Source organism: Quercus suber, unplaced genomic scaffold (genome assembly GCF_002906115.3).
Source record: "Quercus suber isolate HL8 unplaced genomic scaffold, Cork oak 2.0 scaffold_32, whole genome shotgun sequence".
NCBI lineage: Eukaryota > Viridiplantae > Streptophyta > Magnoliopsida > Fagales > Fagaceae > Quercus > Quercus suber.
The window spans coordinates 172560-196227 of NW_027069497.1; the positions used below are offsets into that span (position 1 = coordinate 172560).

The following is a 23668-nucleotide window of genomic DNA, read 5'->3' on the forward strand; positions in this document are numbered from 1 at the left end:
TTTAATAATCTATCAGAAGAATACAAAATCGCCATCAAACTGTTCGTGTTCCGCTTTATAATCCATCTAATTTTGACCCATTAGTATAAATTTTTTTTTCTCTCTCTCAACTAGCCCATTTTGCATATTCATGATCCTAAAATCATGGATCATGGTGTGTAAAACTGTGATCTTTACACTATACTGGTAACTGAAGCAGTGAAAGACGTGTGGCTGTTTTGATAATGACTATGTCACAGCATTGCAAGTAGCAACAGTGCAATACTTTTACAGTTTTACTTTCCAAAAGAAGACAGCTCTCTTTTCCTTTATTCTTTTCTCCTTTATCAAAGCACCATTTTTAAAGAAAGACCACAAAAACCAGAAGCTTCTCAATTCATTTACTTGGTCTGTACTATACCCCCCAAATCAAAAACTGTAACTCCCTCTCTCTCTGAAAAATATCTGACAAAACAGTCATTTACAGTTAGAACTTTGATTTAGATTTTCCTCCACATACCACTTTGCTTCACCATCAGTTCTTGAATCCCCCATAGCCAAAAAAAAAAAAACAAAAGAGAGCAAAAGCAAAACGCCCACTTGCCAAAAACACCCACTGTATTTCACAGAGCCAAGTATGGGATTGGGAGGTTGTTCCAAAACCAAGCCAACAAGTCCACCTCCATTGGCCTCAATATTTTTCTTGCTCTTGCTCACACTCTCAAATGTTTCCTCAGCAAACCCACCACCAAACCAACCCATCAAAACCATTGTGGTTTTGGTCTTGGAAAACAGGTCCTTTGACCACATGCTTGGGTGGATGAAAAAAGCCATTAACCCATTAATCAATGGAGTCACAGGTGATGAATGCAACCCTTTGTCCACCAATAACACAACCCCAAAAGAAGAGTCCATTTGTTTCACTGATGATGCTGAGTTTGTGGATCCGGATCCTGGTCATTCATTTGAAGCAGTGGAGCAACAGGTATTTGGGTCTAGTTCAATTCCCTCTATGTCTGGTTTTGTACAACAAGCATTGTCCTTGTCACCAAACCTCTCAGAGACAGTTATGAAAGGCTTTAGACCTCAATCTGTGCCAGTCTATGAAGCTTTAGTACGAGAATTTGCTGTCTTTGACAGGTGGTTCTCTTCAATCCCTGGTCCAACACAACCCAATAGGTTGTTTGTGTACTCAGCTACTTCTCATGGTTCAATAAGCCATGTTAAGAAGCAATTGGCTCAAGGGTACCCTCAAAAAACCATCTTTGATTCACTTCATGAGAATGGTATGGACTTTGGAGTTTATTTCCAAAACATACCCACAACTTTTTTTTATAGGAATTTGAGGAAGTTAAAGTACATTTTTAAGTTCCATCAGTTTGATTTGAAATTCAAGAAAGATGCTAGAAATGGTAAGCTTCCAAGCTTGACTGTGATTGAGCCAAGGTATTTTGATCTTAAAGGAATGCCTGCAAATGATGACCACCCTTCTCATGATGTGGCTAGTGGGCAAAAACTAGTTAAAGAGGTGTATGAGGCATTGAGAGCTAGTCCTCAATGGAACGAGACCCTTCTGGTCATTACCTATGATGAACATGGTGGGTTCTATGATCATGTAAAAACTCCCTATGTTAATGTTCCTAACCCAGATGGGAACACAGGGCCTGCTCCTTATTTCTTCAAGTTTGATAGGCTTGGTGTTCGTGTGCCAACAATTATGGTCTCTCCTTGGATCAAGAAAGGGACTGGTAAGCTCAAATTTTCATGCTTTAACCTTTGTTTAGTTTGTCAATCCAGTTAAAAAGTCTTTTTGTGTTGAACTGTTGATGTTGGAAATTCTTTGAGATACATAGAATTGTGTTTGGTATTGAATTGCTTTTGAACTATATTATTATATTATAGAATGCTAGCTTTTACGGTTGGTAAGGTTCCAATTCTATTTTGTTATTGCTGAGATAAAGTTGGATTAGGTAGTGCTTAATTTTGGTTAATTTTCCAAATGCTTGTCTTCTGTACACATTTGAGTATTTGGGTTGAAGTCAAATTTATTTTACAAGTTGGAAATTGATTCTTGACTAACACCAGAAAGGGGAGGTTATTAATGATTTGGTTGTTATAGTGCTTTGGTTGCTACCTAATGCCTTGGTCCATATTTTCGCCTGAGTGTTTGAAGCCTCAAACTTGAGTTTACATGTTTTGTAGTCTCACTTTCACTTTTTATTGTAATGATCTGCATCTGTTTTCACAGTGATAAGTGGCCCAAAAGGGCCTGCTCCAAACTCTGAGTTCGAGCACTCTTCAATCCCTGCCACCATTAAGAAGATGTTCAACCTCTCCTCCAACTTCTTGACTCACAGGGATGCATGGGCTGGGACATTTGAGCAGGTTGTTGGGGAATTAACCTCTCCTAGAACCGATTGCCCAGGTATCTATCCTACTATTTCAGGCCCATTATAACATTTTGAGATTAGTTTCAATGCACTAAAACTTAGGTAGAGATCCTTAAGTGCTTTAGGTGTTGTAACTTAGTTGTATTGGGCAATAAGCTACATGGCTAAGTTTAAGATAACAATGTTTGATCTGCATTATTCAATGCAGCCATATAATTGAATTTAATTGAGGGACCCAAGTAATGCGACTAGGGAACTGTACTTGTGTTTTTCTTTGTTATTTTAAATGTTTCAAGCTATTTCTAGAGGAAATCTTAGCTAGTGTATTATGCATTTATCACAGAGACCCTACCAGATGTGACACCATTGAGAACCACAGAAGCAAAGGAAGACGGTGGGCTATCAGAATTTCAAGGTGAGGTAGTTCAACTAGCAGCTGTTCTTAATGGTGACCACTTCTTGAGCAGCTTCCCAGATGAAATGAGCAAGAAGATGAATGTGAAAGAAGCTCATGAGTACGTGAGGGGTGCTGTTTCAAGGTTCGTAAGAGCAAGCAAAGAAGCCATCAAGTTAGGTGCAGATCAGTCTGCCATTGTAGACATGAGATCCTCCCTCACCACCAGATCCTCAATTCATAATTAATCAATTGGAATCCTCCTAGATCATATATTTAGTGTCCATGTCTTGCTCAGATATATATCCAGTAAAGTGTCTCTTACTAATTTTGTCTAAGTGCAATTAAAACATGGGGAAGCAAAGCTTTTCTATAGTGATTTGAGTAATTCCCATTGTCACATTTGCGTTATGTGGTCATGAAGGCAATCTTTTAAAAAAAAAATGTAAAGAAATGGTCCCTAAAGCAATGTAAAAATAAGGACAGAACAGCTTCATTGCTTATTTTGAGAAATCCACCGAAAATAACAATGACAAAAGGGCTTTTAAGTTGTAGGGATCAAGTAAGTTTGAACATGCTGCTTGAATAAAATTCTTTACGAGCTACCCTCTGCAAAATTGAACGCTTCTATGAGAACTCGGGAACCATTCATCTGCGAAATTATATGCTTCAATGAGAACTAGGGAACCATTCAAGCATACATATATCACCTTTGAAGTGATTCTGTAGGTGGCACCAACGCAATTAATTGATAATATTATTGTACCAAATATTTTTTTCTGGGGTAGAAACGGAGGTCTTATTTAATTGTAAACAAGGTTCATACTTCATACATCAACTATAGCTGCCCTTCGGGCACACAGTCTATTACTCCCTAGGCCGATCATATTCCTTACATAACACGAATACACAAAAGTAGGGAAGGTTTCATATATAAGCAAAACTTGCTGTTGGTGGTTTCCCATTTCGCGAGACCATTGACGCACTCATTTGCTTCATGGTATGTGTTGTGCACCTAAACCTCCCATGCCTACGCCATAAGGCTCCTGCAATCATTTCAAGGTGGATAAATTTAACTCCCAAGTCCCAAGCCAGCTTAAGCCCTTGACGAACTACTCCTAGTTCTACCACATTCTTGGATGTAATGCGCAAATTCAAAGAAAAACCCAATATCCATCTCCTAGGGCTATCTCTCAAAAGACCTCCTGCCCCTGCCATTCTTAGATTGCCTATAGAACTGCCATCCGTGTTAAGCTTTATAAATGGTTCAACTATAGCAGTCCATGTAACTAGTTGATACACCTTATGTTGCAAGTTAAATGCAAGGGCAAGGAATGCAAGGGTCTTTCACACCAAAAATGACAAGTAGCTCTAAGTTGAAACCTTTAATTAGAGAATTTTTTTTGGGGGGGGGGGGGAGAGGTGTGTTAAGGCAGATTTATATCCGGTGCAATCCCCCACACATATCTTTAACTTTTGTGATCTATGGCTTATATTTAAAGTAGGGGTGTCCACAAGTTGGTCCGGGTTAGATTTGTGCCCAACTCAAGACCAGCCCAATAGAATCGGATGGAGAACGTTCTGACCCACCGCTGATCGACGAGGGAGTCAGATTGGAGCGGTCGATTTTGCGCTGGAAACACGGTCGTTTCGATCGAAACCGTCCACGGTGGAAAATCTAGCCAAAATAATTGATTTCAAGCCAAAAATGTGCTAGATCCGGCAAAGATCTCAACGGATCTGGTGAGATCTCACTAGATCCGATGAGATTTCCACCAAATTTGGCTGAGAGCTCACTAGATTCGGTGATATCTCCCCAAATCCGACCCATATCTCATAAAAATCTAAGGTATTCTGACCAAAAACTATCCAAAAAATTCGTATTTCGCTGGATTTTGGTAAGGCTCCAGTTGGGTCGATTAAGGTAGGTTTTAGAAGAGAGAACCCGCCATTCGACTCGCCAGACTCAGTTTCTGGGCTTTGTAACCCATCGCCGACCACCGGAGCTCACGGATTGGTTGTGGGTGGGTCAGTTCCGATCGGGTCTGATTGGTTGGATCGGGTCCAAATCTAATTAAACACCCCTAATTTGAAGGTATTACACTAGATCTCAATCCAGTTAAGACTGTCTACTAATCAATTATCTCCTCACAAAATGAAAGCTTTATAAAGTACTACCTTTTTTATTTATTTAAAATTGTGTAGTCCAGTAGTTAGCATTTAGCATGGACGAGTAGGCAGAATTGGGAGACAAAACTTGCAGGGAAATAAATGTGCTAGCCTCTTTGAATTCCTAGCATTCGTGGCACCCAAATACGTTGTGTACATCCTACAATATCCATGGCTTCTAACGTGCAAAGCAAGATTCATTCTTAAAATTGACTCCCATTTTAACGAATTGCAAATAAAAAATAATTAATTTAGTTGGCTTTAATGCAGATATACTCAATCTTGATGAAATATCCAGTAGAGAGAGATAGGGATGAGGGACACCACGAAGCAATTAGCCGCAGCCGCCCATGCAAATCAGAATAGCATAAATCAATGTCCTAACAGCATTGCCACTCTCATGTAGCTCTGTGGCTACAGCGCTGGCCGCAAAATGATACGATGCCAACGCTAACCACTTGCTTATTCACGCAAAACATATTGGTGCTCATGTTTATGTAGTTTTCAGAAGCTGCTGTCTTGAGGAATAGATCAACCTGACTGTTGCATAATGGAGCCAGACGAGATCAGATCCCCAAATTGCAGTTCTTATGGCTCAAACTCCAGAAACTTACACATCAAATTACGCATTAAAATCTAGCTGATGTCATTTCGTACATAAATTGAATGAAAAATCTCATCACATTAATGACTACCAAGCATAAACTAGACTATTCGAATCCAATCCTTTACAGCAAAATTAGGATATACAAAATCCTTCACTTCACAATTTCTCATTCAAAATTTCTCTGAAATAATCCTATTCCTATGTGAAACCTGATCATCCTCCTTTTAACTTCTAAAATGAATATATCTCTAAGTTCAACAGAAAGAGAAAGAAAGTCAAGATGGAAGCATCATCACCTCATGTGGAAACATGGGCTAAGTCTATTCTTAGGCGGCACCATTATTTAGGACGAAGATATCTATCCTGAACTTCAGACAGCACAAGGACTTTGCCATGTAGATATGTCAGTAATAAGATCTCGTAGCTGATCTATGAGAACCTTGAGATAGTTGTTCTTGTTTGCAAGCTCCTACAATCAGGAACACAAGTAAAAACAGAGTAAGAGAAGATGAGCTCTCAACAGGTCAACAATTTCAGAAGAAGCATGGACCCTCTACTGTGAGATGCCGATTTCCTAAAATACTCATTATTTGAAGCATACACCCATCCCAGCCCCATAAAGGACAAATGTCCAACCACCATTCTAAGAAAGGAAATTCGATACAACATAGCCTTAAAACCATAAGATTTCACCAATATAAGTATACAGCTCAAAGAAAACTACCTTTCTTAGATTAGAGGCTCGCTCTTCTAACTTCTCAATGTCAGCCTCTGGGGACAGCGGGCCGCCTGGAGTTGAGTCCATTTCAAATGCTTTCGACTATTTCAACATGACTAAAATTGAGTTAGCTCAAGTTAAAAGTTGCACAAAGCAAACTCTACATTTCTATTGCTTCCAAAACATATCATTTTGTAGGAAAATAACTTCAGAATATGATTCATTAAATTTATTAACAAGAAACTAAATTAGCCGTGGAAAGACAATGGCAGTAATTCAGCAATGGCCATACTTCGTTTGCTTACTCTCATCATTCAAACAATTTAGGATTTCAAAAGAAAAACACTCCAGTCTTCAAAAGTGGCAAAAACATAGCTTCTCACTACAGTTAAACTTAAAACCACTCTCTCATTCACGGTATAATCCAGTCCTATGATTTCGAGGTGTTCTGCATTCCCCAACTCCTCTACAAGTGATTTCTTCTTTTGCCTCTTATAATTAATTGGTGCTAAAGTTTTAGCAGAATAATCAACAATCAACCCCCACGCCCCAACTCAAAACAACCTATAAAACTTATTATTTGTCTAATATCTCATTAGAAATCTAGCAAGTTATATCTATTATGTACATTATCAATACAATAATATTTTTCCCAGTTAATATTTTTACCCCTATAATTGATCCCAATCTCCCAAAACTTTTATCACATATTACCTAAAAATTGACCTTATAATTCTAATCAAATTTCCCTGCAAGACAAACTATAAAAAATAAAAATTTATCAACCAAATGCTTGCAAATAAACCAAGTTGTGAAACAACCAAAGGCTCACAACAAAACCAAATGGCAAAACAGTGAGATAGGGTTTTGAGCTTTTAATCTTCTCAGTGCAGCTATATCCTCACATTAAACTTACTAATAAAATTTTACAGCAAACAAAAATTATCAACCAAAGGCTCACAACAAAAGCCAATTAGCAAAACAGTGAGTTAAAGTTCTGAACTTTTCACCTTCTGAAAGCTATATCCTCAAAATATACAACTAGCAAAATTTCACATAACCAAAATTGTCAACCAAAAGCTCACAACAAAAACCAATAAGTGAAACAGCAAGTTCAAAGTTTTGAACTTCTCTCCTTTTGAGACCTAGCCATTTTCCTCAAATTAAACTTACTAATAAAATTTCCCAGCAAAGCAAAACTTCAAAAACCAAAATTATCAACCAAAAGCTCACAACAAAAACCAATTAACTAAACAGCAAGTTTGAAGTTCTGAACTTTTGTCCTTCTGAGACCTAGCCATTTTCGTCACATTAAACTTGTTAATAAAATTTCCCAGCAATCAAAGCCTCGAAAACCAAAATGAACAACCAAACGCTCACAACAACAAACAATTAGCAAAACAGTGAGCTAAAGTTTTGAACTTCCAACTTCTAAAACTTATTTCTTTCACATTATACCTCTAATAACATTTCCAATCTTAACAATACCTCAAAAAACCAAACTTGCAAAACGCTTGCAACAAAATAAAAACCAAATAGAGAAACAATGAGTTAAATTTTTGAACTTTCAATTTCTAATAGCTATTTCTTTCACATTATAAACCTCCATTGACATTTTTAAGCAAAACAAAAACTCAAAAACCACAATTGCAAAAGGCTCACAGTAATTCACAACAAAACAAAAACAAAAATTATCAACCAAAGGCTCACAACAACAACAATCAATTAGCAAAACACAGAGCTACATTTTTGAACTTTCAAATTCTAAAAAGCTATTTCTTTCACATTAAAACCTCTAATAACATTTCCAAGCAAAACAAAAACTCAAAAAACCAAAATTCCAAAAAGCTCACAACAAAACAAAAACCAAATCAGCGAAACAGTGAGCTAGGGTTTTTGGAAAGAGTTTTTCACCTTGCGCGAGTTCGGAATCGCGGCGAGAATCGTACGGAGCGAGTTCACCGAGTTCTTATACCGACCCCGAGCCTCTTCGAGAGCTCCTCCACTTCCGCCGCCGCCACTCTCGCCGTGATGCGCGGAATTATCGGAAGAAGCCACGTCACCGTTAAGGACGACGCCGTTTGAGGATTGAGAGGAAGGACCATTCGTAGTAGTAGAAGAAATAGTGGAGGTGCACCACAAGGAAGGGTTGCAGAGCTCGTCGTTCATGGAGGTGAGGATTTGGAAAGCGGACTCTATGGTTTCTTCCAGAACCTTCTGCCCATCCATGGCCAGCTCTTGTGTGCTCTTGGAGCTCGTTATCGCGGTCGCTGTTTTGTCTTCCATCTGACTTGAAGATCTGTTTGGTTGCCGAGAAAGTTTCGCGAGCAAAAAGAAATCGTTTGTGCTTATTTCTGAGAAAGAAAAAGAAAAAGTTTCCTGCGTTTTCTCAGCTCCCAAACTGAGAATTGAATGAAATAAAAGAAAAAAAAACGTCGACAGCAGGGTTCGAACCTGCGCGGGCGAAGCCCAACAGATTTCAAGTCTGTCTCCTTAACCACTCGGACATATCGACGTTGATGTCTTGAGATCGAATGAAAACTTATCAGTAGTAATGGAAGCATAAAAAATTTTCATTCTCATTTTTGCAAATGCTCGCATTAGTTCACTGGTGACACTCATGACACTATTTTTATTAACATTAATCGTAATATACAATCGAACAAAATTTGTATCTTTAGATTTATTGAAAAAAAGTATTGTGTTTAACCTTGTTTAAGATTGCGAGGCTTAAGTGCTAGATAATCACTTTCATATGAATTTGCTACTATTTATATATTTAATATTCACTATTTACAAACGGTCAATTTTAACAGATATAGCATAGTAGCATTTGGTTGAAATTTTTTGTTTGTTTTGTGTTTTTTGTATTTTTTATGCTACGTATGAATTGGAATAAATTGATAAATGTTGTCTTGTGTTTGTGTTTATGTTTGTAGAAGAGCTGTTATATGATAATTGAAAAGATTACCCATGTATAGTTTTAGTCACATAATTTATGTGACTTGTTTAAATAGTACACATAATAGTTTTATAATTTGTCACATAATGGATTGGAAAAAATAATTCCAAACCAGTTTTGAGCCAAACTTTGTCCATGTTTGATATTATCATCCAACACGACATGACTTTTGCTAGTATAAATGAGGGAAGTTTGCCATTTAATATGATTTTAGCAACTATTTCGTTGGTTGGCATGTTTTCGAAACATTTTAGTCAACTAGCATTTTAAAGCCTTAGAGGTCGAGTTCAATGAAGAAACTTAAGTCTTAGATACTCGAGTTCCAAGTTAATATGGATAAAGCGTATAGAAAAGGAAGCAGACTGGGGATCTGAAGAAGAAGAAGAACCCACAACCTAGCACTCATGAACCCATATCCAACTGTAGAAACTTGAGTCATAGAGATTCGAGTTCCACGTAGCATTTATTATTACTATGCTCCTATTAAGCCACATCAGTATAACATTTTGGTCTATTTTAATCCATTTCGGTCCATTATGTTCCACTTCAATCCATTTGGTTTATTTCGGTCTATTTTGGTCCAGTTCAGTCCATTTTTGTCAACTTTCGTTCATTTTGGTCCAATTTGATCCTGTTTAGTCCATTCAGACCAATTCGACACATTTGGTCTGTTTGGTCTCTTTCTGAACTCCACTTCATTCCTTTCGGTCCACTTCATTGAAAGTTGAAACGTTTTGCATGAGGATTCTAGACTCCTCATCTACCCAACAACACAATTGGCTAACGTTTCCACTTTTCACATTAAATCCAACTCACTGGTAATTTAGCCCTTCACCTATTGCATTTCTTTCTGTTTTGTCTCTTCCTCTTCCAAAAATTACAACTCATCTTTTGAATTCATCCATGATCCATCCTCACATTTCTTTATCTTCTTAGTAGTATTTAGTTTAAAAATTGTTTAATTTTTAAAGAGAACAAAATTATCCAAAATAAAATTTAGAGAATGAAGTATTCATTATGTCACGTTTCAAAATAATTATATATTCACATGTATTACATGAGCTTAGGACTAGTTAATTATTGTTGCAAACCTTTAGTTCTACGCTGCCATACACATTTTTTTCACTATATGTAACTATAGCCACTCTAAAATAAAGTCAAGAAAACGGCACCGTTCTCGGAGAACATAAAATAAAACCGAAATGGCTGGTGTTTTGAAAGGATAACAGACTTTCAGAGTCATGAATTTGATTGGTCATCTTCTCCCTCCACTTCCTTCAACTTCTTCCCAGCCTTCTACCACCAAGACCTCTCTTTGCCTTCAAATCCCAGTAACCACTTCACTAAATCCAAACCCAAAGCCCATTCTCCTATCAAAGCTACTCTCTTTAGCTCTAGCTGCAACTTTAAGCTCCCCATTACCTTCTCTGGCAATCCCTTCTCTCAACTCTCAGTCCTTTCAACTCCCTCCTAGTCCTACCACTCCATTCTCTGAGTCCAAGACTTTGGAGACTGGACTCGAAAATGGGTACGTGTTGAAATTCATTTTTCTTTAATGGGCTTTGCTCTTTTTGTTGAATATATATTTTTATAGGTAGTTACCATCGGACTTGAATCTATGTCTATGTTTGGATACTTTTTTTTATAATGCTATTTTTATTGTTAGGCTAAGACATCAATACGTTTGTTTTTGGTTACATACTATGTTGTCCATTTTTGTGTAAAGGGTCTTGCTTTTCTTGTTCACTTATAATATGATTTTATTAATATTCCATATGTCATACGTGTCTAACTTTGTATTTTTAAGAATTTGCCAATAGGATCAGAAAAAGGGCTTACACTGATTTTCATTTGTATATTCAATGACTCTGCCCTTTTTTGCTTAGTAGTCAAAATATGACCCTTATGTGTTCAAATTTCATGGTTTGCTGTCAACCATTTGAGAAAATGTCATTTTTTTTGCAGGAAAATCAGACCTTGCCCATCAACAAATCCAGGTTGTGTATCAACAAATCCGAAATCATCATCATTTGCCTTCCCTTGGACAATTCCTGAAAATTCTTCAGGCAATGCAATTCAGGTTCTAAAGATATATGCATTCACTTATAGGCAATTTTATTTCTTTTGGATGAATCTTTAATATTCTTAAAGAGCAAAACATTTACAGCCTGGACACTCAAACTAAAAAAATTGCATAAACAAAGACTCCTTACATATTTACAAGTCCAGAGCACACCATAGCTCATAAGACACCTGATCCTCATGAATTCTAAACAGCAGACATTTTAAGAGAGTCCTTACTAGTGACAGAGAAAGGTATTTCCCATTTACAACACAAAAGTGTATTAAGAATAGAATTCCTAATGATGTGTATCATGCTGTCTAAAGATGTGCCTTGACATGAATTCCGCCATTCCTTTGAAGCCAGACATGATAAATAGGCACACATACTATTTCCTAAGAAACTTTACTACCACCAGTAGAGTTGTCCTGTCCTTGCCACAGAAACCTGTTAAGATTATTCTCAATAGCAGTGACCTTTTTAGATAGAATGAAGATACCTGCTCAGAAAACTTGAACACTAAACAAGACCGATTGAATAAGTTGCAGTCTCCATGCAAAGGAATGGTGTTTTGCTGTTCAGGCATTAATCTTTGTTATAATCTTTTCAATCAAGGCCTTGCAATCTTGAAAACTCAATCTTCCATAAATTAAAGGTACTCTCAAGTATATGACAGGGAGTTTTTCCTTCCTTAAATTGAAGAGTACCAATTATGTGCTGCTTCAAATGAGAAGGCTTAACCGGCACAATACATATCACTCTTCTCAGCATTTGTAGCTAGGCCAGATAAGCCCTTAAACTTCTCAAGCACATATTTAATTAAGAGAATTGATGGCTGATCAGCATACGAGAATACCCTTAGATCATAAGCAAAATAGAGGCAAGTCAATTGTGGGCTTTGGCAATTTGGATGAAACTTGAAAGCTTGGAACTCCTGAACTTTTGACTGCAATAGCCTAATACACACCTCCATCACTAGGACAAATAAGTAAGGAGATAATGGATCTTCTATCTTATTCCCTTCATTCCTTTAAAAAAAAAAAAACAACCAAGTTATCATTGAGGACAATAGAAATCTTTGGAGTGGTAATGCACTCCTTCACCCAATCAATGTATTTCTTATAGATACATACAGTAACAAGGCATTGTAAAGTGAATCCAATTCAACTGAGCCGTACGCTCTCATGAGATCTACTTTATTAGTGCATCTAGCTTTCCCTTTATCTTAATGATAGTTTTGTACTATTTCTTGTGCCAATAGGATGTTTTCAGAGATACTTCTTCCTTGAATGAATGCTATCTGATTCTTACTAATTAACCCAGTCAAACATTTCCTCCACTTCCTTCAACTTCTTCCCAGCCTTCTACCACCAAGACCTCTCTTTGCCTTCAAATCCCAGTAACCACTTCACTAAATCCAAACCCAAAGCCCATTCTCCTATCAAAGCTACTCTCTTTAGCTCTAGCTGCAACTTTAAGCTCCCCATTACCTTCTCTGGCAATCCCTTCTCTCAACTCTCAGTCCTTTCAACTCCCTCCTAGTCCTACCACTCCATTCTCTGAGTCCAAGACTTTGGAGACTGGACTTGAAAATGGGTACGTGTTGAAATTCATTTTTCTTTAATGGGCTTTGCTCTTTTTGTTGAATATATATTTTTATAGGTAGTTACCATCGGACTTGAATCTATGTCTATGTTTGGATACTTTTTTTTATAATGCTATTTTTATTGTTAGGCTAAGACATCAATACGTTTGTTTTTGGTTACATACTATGTTGTCCATTTTTGTGTAAAGGGTCTTGCTTTTCTTGTTCACTTATAATATGATTTTATTAATATTCCATATGTCATACGTGTCTAACTTTGTATTTTTAAGAATTTGCCAATAGGATCAGAAAAATGGCTTACACTGATTTTCATTTGTATATTCAATGACTCTGCCCTTTTTTGCTTAGTAGTCAAAATATGACCCTTATGTGTTCAAATTTCATGGTTTGCTGTCAAACCATTTGAGAAAATGTTATGTTTTTGCAGGAAAATCAGACCTTGCCCATCAACAAATCCAGGTTGTGTATCAACAAATCCGAAATCATCATCATTTGCCTTCCCTTGGACAATTCCTGAAAATTCTTCAGGCAATGCAATTCAGGTTCTAAAGATATATGCATTCACTTATAGGCAATTTTATTTCTTTTGGATAAATCTTTAATATTCTTAAAGGGCAAAACATTTACAGCCTGGACACTCAAACTAAAAAAATTGCATAAACAAAGACTCCTTACATATTTACAAGTCCAGAGCACACCATAGCTCATAAGACACCTGATCCTCATGAATTCTAAACAGCAGACCTTTTAAGAGAGTCCTTACTAGTGACAGAGAAAGGTATTTCCCATTTACAACACAAAAGTGTATTAAGAATAGAATTCCTAATGATGTGTATCATGCTGTCTAAAGATGTGCCTTGACATGAATTCCGCCATTCCTTTGAAGCCAGACATGATAAATGGCTGCTCCCAAGGTTATCTTGCAGCATACAGCTCTAAACTTTTATTTCTCAACCGCCTCAAACCACATTCCATGATTTTCTTCCATCTCAATTTTCAGATTGATTACAAGATAGAAGAATCTCATTACTTCCTTACAAATTTTTCTAAGAGAATTTAAATAACAAGTGGTTTCTGCTCCTAACTCCATTTGTGCAGACAATACAAGCTGAGTCCCCTATAAAGTCCTACTCTTTCAATCTGTCCTGGGGTTATCATGCAACCAGGCTACCCAAATAGATCCTGCTTGTGCAAATAAGTTCCAGATATGTTTCGAGATAGATGCTTTATTCCAATACTTGATTCTTTTGAGACCTAGACCACCTGATTTTTAGGCACACATACTATTTCCTAAGAAACTTTACTACCACCAGTAGAGTTGTCCTGTCCTTGCCACAGAAACCTGTTAAGATTATTCTCAATAGCAGTGACCTTTTTAGATAGAATGAAGATACCTGCTCAGAAAACTTGAACACTAAACAAGACCGATTGAATAAGTTGCAGTCTCCATGCAAAGGAATGGTGTTTTGCTGTTCAGGCATTAATCTTTGTTGTAATCTTTTCAATCAAGGCCTTGCAATCTTGAAAACTCAATCTTCCATAAATTAAAGGTACTCTCAAGTATATGACAGGGAGTTTTTCCTTCCTTAAATTGAAGAGTACCAATTATGTGCTGCTTCAAATGAGAAGGCTTAACCGGCACAATACATATCACTCTTCTCAGCATTTGTAGCTAGGCCAGATAAGCCCTTAAACTTCTCAAGCACATATTTAATTAAGAGAATTGATGGCTGATCAGCATACGAGAATACCCTTAGATCATAAGCAAAATAGAGGCAAGTCAATTGTGGGCTTTGGCAATTTGGATGAAACTTGAAAGCTTGGAACTCCTGAACTTTTGACTGCAATAGCCTAATACACACCTCCATCACTAGGACAAATAAGTAAGGAGATAATGGATCTTCTATCTTATTCCCTTCATTCCTTTAAAAAAAAAAAAACAACCAAGTTATCATTGAGGACAATAGAAATCTTTGGAGTGGTAATGCACTCCTTCACCCAATCAATGTATTTCTTATAGATACCTACAGTAACAAGGCATTGTAAAGTGAACCCAATTCAACTGAGCCGTACGCTCTCATGAGATCTACTTTATTAGTGCATCTAGCTTTCCCTTTTCTTAATGATAGTTTTGTACTATTTCTTGTGCCAATAGGATGTTTTCAGAGGTACTTCTTCCTTGAATGAATGCTATCTGATTCTTACTAATTAACCCAGTCAAACATTACTTCAATCTATTACCCAGAAATTTTGGTAAGACATTTGTAAATGACATTATAACGTGATATTGGCCTAAACTCACCCATTATTGATGAATTTATTACTTTAGGGACTAAAGTAATTATTGTATCATTTATCTCTCATAGGAGTCTACTTAATTCAAAGAGAGATGGAATTGCCTTAACCACATCATCTTTCACGATTGACCAGGCTTTTTTCAATAAAGTTGGTCGTAAATCCATCTGGACCAAGTGATTTGTCCCCAGCCTGAGAAAATAAAGTTCACTGGATCTCCAATTCTGTCATATCATTCTGTAAAATCTCCTTCTGAGAATTAGAGATTTGATCCCTCAGAACTTGGATGACTCTACTGATCTGCTTTTCAGTAATGCACTTCTCTGACAAACCCAACAATTGCTGATAAAACTCCACAGCCGTAATTTTAAGTTGACCTGAGTTCTCCACTTTATTTCCATCTGAATCATACAAAACTTGATAAGTTCTTGCATTTCCTTTTTTCACCACCTTATGAAAATAGGCAGTATCTTGATTCCCTAGGTTTAACCACTTGTTTTTTGTTTTTTGCTTCATAAAAGCCTTTTCAGTATTTCTCATTGATATACACTCATGCGAACTCTCCACTTAAAGCATTAGAGCTGGATTACCAGGATTCTGCTGCAAGCCTTTCTGAACAGTCTCTAGGTTCAACCATGGTTGCTATACTTTTTGAGAGATGCTCCCCTAAATATCTTTGTTAACCTTTTTTAATATTGTCTTCACAGATTTCAGCATCACATACCTAAGCAAACCATTTCATACTCCCAATAACACTATCTAACTTTCTGACTGCATAACTCCTTTATTCTTTCTTGTTGCTCCATGTATAGATACAACCAATGGAAGGGTGATACACTACCTCAATATCATAGAGGCACTAACCAAACTTCATATTCACCAAAACACTTAATAGGCATTTTAAATTGAATATTCCAATATTGCATGAACTGGAACTTGCTTGGGTGAAAATATTTTTGCTTACAAATTCTTTTTCATTTTGAGATATAGCTGTACATGACTTGAAGCTTTATTTGTTCTAAATCTTTTGCAGAAATTGCAAGAAGCAATCCTGAAGACACAGAAAAATGCAAAAATTCAGGTTGTTGAAGATACACCCAATGGTAACTAGACTGAGCTCAACCATAATAAATGGTTTCACTCATAATAAATTGATGACATTCAAACTAAGGCTTAAATAGGGAGGGGAAGAGAAATTATGAACCAGTCCAGCCTTCTGTCATTCCTGTTTATGCATGTATTCAAAGTCACCCACATACACTGAACAAGTTGATTTCTAAGTGTTATGAATAGTAGATATTATATTTTAAGCAAAAGCCTTTCGACATGAAGCAGAAAAGGATTGTTTTAAAAGTTTAGGCCTTTCCTATCCTGTTTCTACATGTGCTCACACACCCACATTGACACACATAAGAGATTTGCATTTGTAGTGTTATGAACAGTATCAATCATAATCAAACCAGTGCCATTAGATGAGGATGAGAAGATAGATTTCAACCAGTTTGGGCCTTTATTTATTTATTTTTAATTCACTCCCCCTTATGGAAAAGCACCTGTAGGATTTTCATGAATAGTGTTACTTTGTTCAAACCATGAGCATTATATGGGGAGTTGGGGATAAATTTCATGGCCTTTTCTATTCTTATTTTTAAAACTCTTCTCTCCTGCCTAAAAATACTAGTAGGAGCATTCAAGTGGCAGAAGGGGGAGGGGTTATTTTCTTTTTTATCCCCCCTCCCCCCAATCATTTTAGTTCTTTGCTTCTTGTGTGAGGCACTACTGATAATAAGGGTAAACACAGGCCAATATTTACAAGCTGAGGTTGATGATGGAGGATTTGGCCGGGATGTGCTGGAGTTTTTGGTGAAAGGGGATGTAGTTGCATATAGGTCTATAGCCACCAAAGTAACGTATGTGTACCCCTTCACAACGGCTTTGGGGGATTCAAAGGGACAAGAAGAAAGAATGAAGAAGATTATAGATCAGCTGGGCTGGTATGCTCCAAGTTTTGATACCATGGATTAGTATCATTCAATTTTCTCAGTACAAGTAACAAGTAATTTCAGTACAAGATCATGTTTATTCTAATTTATTCATTGGAGTATTGTTGATTTCATCTCTTACTACTGGTCATTTCCGTAGGATATGATAGCAGAGGGTGCAGTTTTTCAATGTATTTACTAATCATATTTCTACATGAAGCTTTTTGATTAGTCATGTTTCACGATGGTATATTCTTAATTATAAGGGGAAGACACAAAGAGGCTTGTAGAAAAGTATGGAGTAAGTTTTGGTAAATTGAATTTCCTTGCATGCTCTTGAGTGTATATACATTGTAATAAGTCATGCTAGAGTTTCTTGTCATAGCTCATGGCAATAGTCAAATGGAAATATTGAGTTGATTATGCCTTATGTTAAGGAGTGTCTAGGAAATAGGTCCAAGAGATTTTATGAAAAGGATAGTAGTATATACCATTGAGAAGCAGTAATTTAAGAAAGATCTGGTAATTATGTCTCATTTTTCTTGTTGTTGTCTGTTTGGTAGTTAGACATTTGGGTTCTATTATAATGTTTCTTGTTAACTTCTGGTTTCACTCAGTGGAGACAGTGGGATCTAGCTCCATGTTTTGTCGAATCTTGTACTGATACAATTTCAACTCTTTCCTGAGTCCATGTGTTTGCTTCTTGTTTCCTGTTTTAACATTTTTTTCTAAGAATCAACATTTTTCATAATTCTATTTCACATAAAAATCGTTAACTGAAGCCATGTTGACATGTGTGCATTAGAAAATATTTGGGTCTAGTTGCTTAATTGTTGTAGCATAATAGCATATGTTTTTGTGATTATTCACGAAATCCTGCAATTAGTACTTGGAAAAAGTAAGTGTAGATTCATGAGGCTTTTGGCTTGAGGGGGAGCAACCTGAAGGGATGCAATAATCATATTAGGTAGATGTATCAAAGTGAAAGAGATTGATAACTTTGTTATAAGTGTGGTTAATATATATATATATATATTTTTTTTTTTTTTTGGGCAAAATAGTTGAAATCTTGGCAATCTTCTTCACTAGAAAACTGAACTTTGACTATGCAGTAGTAGTAGCGTACCTAAATACCTTTCTATTTTCCTGCTTGTATGGTTTACTTCTATAAAGGGAAATCATAGGCAAAGGTAGATCAAGTAATTTAGTTTGGAGATATTTTTCTAGTTAAAGACTTTTTCTTTTATTAGTAGGTACCCGCTACACAGTGGAGAGGTGGGAAGTCAAAATCACTTGCGTGTAACCTGATCTTAAATTTCATGCAAAACTTGAGATGAAAATGATCATATTGATTTGGAAAAAATCATGAATGATGATAACTTAGAAGGAAGATACAAAGGTTAGGAATTGCCTCAAATTTATAATTTGACATGATATGAGTTTTCTTGAAGTGAAACGAAAGTCTATGCCTTGTTAAAGAAATAATTTTGTATTTCTTGTCAATAAAAGAAGATATTCCAAGTCTACCGAGAAATAGGAATTGAAGTCTTATATATAGATAGTGCTGCAAAGAGCTCGGTAGGTTTTAGTCCAAGAGATCTTCCTACATGGGAAATGAGAATATTCTCATTTCTCATAAAGAATATGCTGTGATAGGTTTTTTAACGTATGTGTTTTTGTGAGATTTGTGAATATTGTTTGTGAGATGAGTTAGTTTGAGATTTGGCGAAAGTGATTGTAATTCTTATCATTGACAATAAATTTTGATTGGTGTTTGTAGTAAAAGTAGGCACAAAATTAGTAGAACTACAATAAATATTGTTGTTTTGAGAGTGATGTTTTTATTTCTTATTTATATGAATAGCTCCCAAATTCAAAAAAAAAAAAAAAAAAGTATCAAAGCCTCCTCTTCCACAAGATAATATAATATATATTCTTTTTTTTTTAAGGGGGAATATAATATATATTCTACTAGAAGTAAATTCATAAGTAATATATAGAATAAGTTACGTGTTATAAACAAACTTTGACATATTTATGTCAAAATGATTGTGACCTATGACATTTAACCAACCAAAGAAAAAGGGACATAATATACACGTGTTTAAGAAGACAATTTGCACGGTCCTGTAAGAGTAGTTGGACATGTGATACATTCAGTTCATAACATTGAATAGGTGGCCCAAGTGATCTGATGGCTATTTTCTTTAACTTATAATAATCAAGTTTTCAATGTTAGAAATTTACAATTAAATACCTGGCCAAAATTGTTATATTTAGAGCAGATATGAATTACTCATTTACTTGTTATTGCCAAATTGAAAACTCATCCAAAAACAGCTTGGTGAATAGTTTTTTTTTTTTTTTTTGGGTATAAAATTTTTAAATTCTAAATTGGTCATCATGAGAGAACAATAGTATATGCTTATATAGATTACTAAAACCAAACTCTAACCCTAATTGATTTGGGTGAAAGCTCAATTATTGAGTTATGAAAATACCATTAATTCTAAAAAAAATTTAATTAAAATACTAATAACAAACACTAATTGGTTCACTAAATTTGATGACCCTCTCACAAATATGAATTGGCCATAATGGTCAATACCTAATTACATGACAAGAACAAAATGAATATTCAGTAATGCACATGGTGTTTCAATGGTCTAAATCTAATGATAATCCTATGATTGACATAAGAAGGAAACTTATATATATATATATATATATTAATTAAACATATCAAATCTTTTAAGTATAGTTGTCTAGCTCTTGCGTGTTAAAACTGATATAGTGATGCAGAATATTTCTAGCTGGCAGGTATATAAATATTGATTATTCTTTTAAATTTAGATAAGTCTTCAGGCTGAGGCATCACACATTCACATCAATTAAGCTGTTCACGTGAATAAATTTTCTAGCTTGTAATTCAATTATATTAAATTCATGATTAACTTGGCTTACCCCCAAACATAAATTTATTAATGGTTTAATTTCTTGATCTAATAAAAAAAAAGCAACCATTATGAAACATATCCCATAAATTCAAATACATATAGAGAAAATTCTTCTAGTTTAACATAAGTATAAATGATGGAGAGGATAAACCAGTCATACTGCGCTATTACAATTATATACAGAAGTACTATATAGCTGTTCTACAATAAACTTAATAAAAAAAGGAACCACCATGTGATGCTAGTTGTCAAGGACGGAACTGCCTTAGGGCTTAGGGCCTCCAACCCTTAGAAAAAAAATCATGTAGTATGCGTTTGGATTTAGATTATTTTTAGTATATATATTTACACACAAAAATTTATTTTTAACTCTAAAATTTATTTACCTGGCTTCCCTCTCTCAAAAAATTGACAAGTTGACCCATAAATCTCAAAAATAGATAACAAGAAAAATCTTTTTTTAAAAACACATATCCTGATAATAAGAAAAATCTTTGGACAAATCATAAATTTGGTCTAAACAAAAATAAAAACAACAAATCAATTACAAATCCTAGCAAAACAAATCACAAAAACCTAATAACTTTTACCCATTTTCTATATCTCATTTGAGAGCTCTATGCCCCTCTCAAATGACTCCACCTTATAGCCAAATAGACAATTCTTATATAGCTGATTGCTCCATCCACACACCAGTTAATCACCAACTGCTTGGATTAGTTGGTGTCTTTAACTCAACAAGTGGAAAAAATTTATCTATTTTTTGAATGGTATAATTTTTTTTATTTTTAATGTTTTATTAACTTTGGGACACACTTGACATGCATGCATAAATGGTAATACATGTGTGAAACAACAACAATCTATTGTTTTGTGCCTTACCTAAATTGCCACCAAAGCATGTATGAGATTAGTCTATTGGTAATAAATTTTGTGACTTAACTAAATTAATGTAATGATAGAAAAACTTTATTATTTACTTAGTCAAAGACTCAAAGTTACCATCCATTATCATGTGATTGTTTAATAGATCTCTTTTAATTTTTTTTTTACTATTTTTTAAACTTGCAATTTTTCAAAGGAAAAAAATCTCAACCTTACTAAGACACCAATAATTGTCTTACCCTTTTTTTTCGCTGAATATTAATGCATGATATTTATTAACCATTATTTTAGCTGTTTTATTAATATAATACTTGACATAGATTTCAACTTTTAACTATAGTGTTTTTTTTTTTTAAAAGAATCTTTTTACTATATATATATATATATATAGCATATTAGTTATAGAATTATGTCAAAATAATACATTTTTTAAAATTTATAATGTCAATAGAATAAAGAATCGGAGTAATCTTGGTCAGACCTTGAAATATAAAAATGTGCCAATTAGCTTATAAAACTCTTGATTATAAATTGTCATTTGTGATTTTTTTTTTCAAAATAAAAATACAAATAATTAGAAAATTAATTCTAATAATGCATCGTTGTCAACCTCTAATATTGATATTTTAATTTTTTAAATCTTTGAACAAAGAACTTCAACCCCCATAAGTTTGAATCCTGGTTCGTTCCTGCTAGTTGTTAAGCCATACATTGGTTTATATTTTTCATTTTCTTTCTCTTTTCAAATAATTAATTAATCTCATCCAACTTACAAGTATCCTATGAAGAATGGGATTCATCAATGAGAGTGTAACACCCAGGTCCTTGAAGCTCAAAAGATTGATTATAATGGGGATTGAGTGTCTAGAAGTTATAAACTTCTCAATCTTTTCGTCACTAATCTATGTGAGAATGTGGTGGGATTAGCAATTCATCCTCGAATTAATGATAGAGAGGATGTTTATGGATTAGCTACTGTTTTTGAAACAAATTGTTACACATTAAACTTTTTTTTTTTTTTTTTGGTTTCTATTAAACTGTCTGGCATTAAAAATACTAATTCTACATTTAATCCAACAATGTTGTATTAAAATTTATCAAAGCACTTCAGAATATACTCTCTTTTTTTTTTCTTTTTCTTTTTTTTGCCAAATATACTGTTTTGCAAAAAAAAAAAATTACAGAAAAACCTCCCCCCAAGCTTAATTAGTTAATGTCTTTCGAGGTTACCAAACTTGAGTTCCAAAATCACGTTTGACTTATATTAGAACTTATTTAATTATGGAGAAATGTTAAAAAATGCCCTAAAATCACTAGTTTAAGAACTATATTTAGAAATATTAGAATTTTGGGTGGAGGCTTCTCGATAAATTTCTTTTAAAAAAATTAGAATATTTGTATGCATATATATATGGAGAGAGAGAGAGAGAGAGAGACTTATCCTTTTGTTTTTTTTGGTGATGCAAAACATATATGAGCTTCACAAGATGTTGAAACATGAATGCACTTATGAATTATCATGAGATATAAACTGAAAAAGGTGCTCATTTTACACGGATAAGAAGAAAAAAAAGTCTCTAAAAATCAAGAGACAAGTTGATCTTATAAAGTAGCAATGTACTTGGATTATATATGATATATCACATATATTAAGATCAAGTATAGTATCTAAGATCAAATGTGATATATCATATATATCCCATACTCCCCTTACATATTCTAATTTTTTAAAATGAGATCTGTCTTCTACCTTCCATTCAAAAATAAAATAAAATAAAATAAAAAAGGGGTGATTTAACACGTACGGCCATTGACTAATAGAAATAGAATGGTTGGGCCTCTGCATTATCAACTGGGATTATCATATATATATATATATATATATTGTTGAGAAATCATATATAATATGATATATGGCACTATGACCTTTAAGAAAAAAAAGGCTCATCCAAGAAAATGGCCAAACTAAGAGTGAATGGAAAGAGACATATTTTGTTGAGAAATCATATATAATATGATATATGGCACTATGACCTTAAAGAAAAAAAAGGCTCATCCAAGAAAATGGCCAAACTAAGAGTGAATGGAAAGAGACAAAAGACACTAATAATTAATCACAGGTGCATGCCTCTTTATTAAGATATTAATTAAACAACACGTTTTCAAGAAATTTGATATTATATTATTTAATTTCTTGACATGATCGATAACAATTTAGTACTTAATTGAAAAGTTGTTATTTGCTTCTGATTCTGGTGTCCTTTTTTTTTTCTGGACATGCATGTGACTCGGACACTGCTGCTTACATTTTCTTTATTGGCAATCTAAAAGGGTTTTCTGAATTTTAATTCACTCAATTTTGGTGAATTTTCTTAAGCTCAAATAAAAAATCTGAGTCCTAAATTTTATCTTTTTAAATTTTTTTTTTTTTTAAATTGTAATGTATTGACATAATATTAAAGAATAATCAACTGCCACATTCTTAAACAAATAATTTAGTTAACTGGAGGGTCTTGTAACATAATTGACGGCAAGTTATCTAAAAAAAGGGGATAAGTCAGGGCATTTGCTTTCATTCGAATCCAAAACAAGATCGATAAACTTGTATTTTAGTGTAATAGTGGGGTCTCCTAGCACTGTTATATAATCATCATGTAGTTGT

General features: G+C 34.6%; 3 protein-coding genes and 1 non-coding gene across 5 annotated transcripts; 2 read left to right on the forward strand and 2 right to left on the reverse strand.

Moving 5' to 3' along the window:
- The first annotated feature begins 310 nt into the window (after window positions 1–310).
- LOC112006443 (non-specific phospholipase C6) lies at window positions 311–3163 on the forward strand. Its single transcript, XM_024038711.2, has 3 exons — window positions 311–1727; window positions 2228–2404; window positions 2713–3163. The coding sequence occupies exons 1-3, from the start codon at window positions 617–619 to the stop codon at window positions 3009–3011; spliced, it is 1587 nt and encodes a 528-aa protein (XP_023894479.1). The 5' UTR covers window positions 311–616; the 3' UTR covers window positions 3012–3163.
- A 2431-nt stretch (window positions 3164–5594) lies between these two features.
- Window positions 5595–8872, reverse strand: LOC112006461 (mediator of RNA polymerase II transcription subunit 30). Of its 2 annotated transcripts, XM_065770482.1 has the most exons (4): window positions 8712–8872; window positions 8172–8611; window positions 6264–6359; window positions 5595–6008 (listed from the first exon to the last, which is right to left on the reverse strand). In XM_065770482.1, the coding sequence occupies exons 2-4, from the start codon at window positions 8541–8543 to the stop codon at window positions 5910–5912; spliced, it is 567 nt and encodes a 188-aa protein (XP_065626554.1). In that variant the 5' UTR covers window positions 8544–8611; window positions 8712–8872; the 3' UTR covers window positions 5595–5909. The 2 variants fall into 2 exon arrangements, with proteins under 2 accessions (XP_065626554.1, XP_023894502.1); XM_024038734.2 differs by lacking the exon at window positions 8712–8872 and having other exon boundaries at window positions 8172–8705.
- TRNAS-UGA (transfer RNA serine (anticodon UGA)) lies at window positions 8691–8772 on the reverse strand. Its single transcript has one exon. It is a non-coding gene; the product is annotated as a tRNA-Ser (tRNA).
- A 1588-nt stretch (window positions 8873–10460) lies between the features above and the next one.
- LOC112006480 (thylakoid lumenal 17.9 kDa protein, chloroplastic) lies at window positions 10461–18949 on the forward strand. Its single transcript, XM_065770529.1, has 7 exons — window positions 10461–10747; window positions 11185–11328; window positions 12605–12877; window positions 13315–13429; window positions 16216–16285; window positions 16984–17176; window positions 18415–18949. The coding sequence occupies exons 1-7, from the start codon at window positions 10461–10463 to the stop codon at window positions 18470–18472; spliced, it is 1140 nt and encodes a 379-aa protein (XP_065626601.1). The 3' UTR covers window positions 18473–18949.
- Window positions 18950–23668: the final 4719 nt, after the last annotated feature.

What these genes read in the sequence shown, in the direction of transcription:
- LOC112006480 (XM_065770529.1), top strand. Translation starts at nt 10,461, where the DNA reads ATGAATTTGATTGGTCATCTTCTCCCTCCACTTCCTTCAACTTCTTCC. An exon ending in GAGACTGGACTCGAAAATGG is followed by an intron (nt 10,748 to 11,184) that starts GTACGTGTTGAA and finishes TTTTTTTTGCAG; the next exon opens with GAAAATCAGACCTTGCCCAT. An exon ending in CTTCAGGCAATGCAATTCAG is followed by an intron (nt 13,430 to 16,215) that starts GTTCTAAAGATA and finishes AATCTTTTGCAG; the next exon opens with AAATTGCAAGAAGCAATCCT.
- LOC112006461 (XM_065770482.1), bottom strand. Translation starts at nt 8,543, where the DNA reads ATGGAAGACAAAACAGCGACCGCGATAACGAGCTCCAAGAGCACACAA. An exon ending in CGATTCCGAACTCGCGCAAG is followed by an intron (nt 6,360 to 8,171) that starts GTGAAAAACTCT and finishes ATGTTGAAATAG; the next exon opens with TCGAAAGCATTTGAAATGGA. An exon ending in GAGCCTCTAATCTAAGAAAG is followed by an intron (nt 6,009 to 6,263) that starts GTAGTTTTCTTT and finishes TCCTGATTGTAG; the next exon opens with GAGCTTGCAAACAAGAACAA.
- LOC112006443 (XM_024038711.2), top strand. Translation starts at nt 617, where the DNA reads ATGGGATTGGGAGGTTGTTCCAAAACCAAGCCAACAAGTCCACCTCCA. An exon ending in TTGGATCAAGAAAGGGACTG is followed by an intron (nt 1,728 to 2,227) that starts GTAAGCTCAAAT and finishes CTGTTTTCACAG; the next exon opens with TGATAAGTGGCCCAAAAGGG. An exon ending in TCCTAGAACCGATTGCCCAG is followed by an intron (nt 2,405 to 2,712) that starts GTATCTATCCTA and finishes CATTTATCACAG; the next exon opens with AGACCCTACCAGATGTGACA.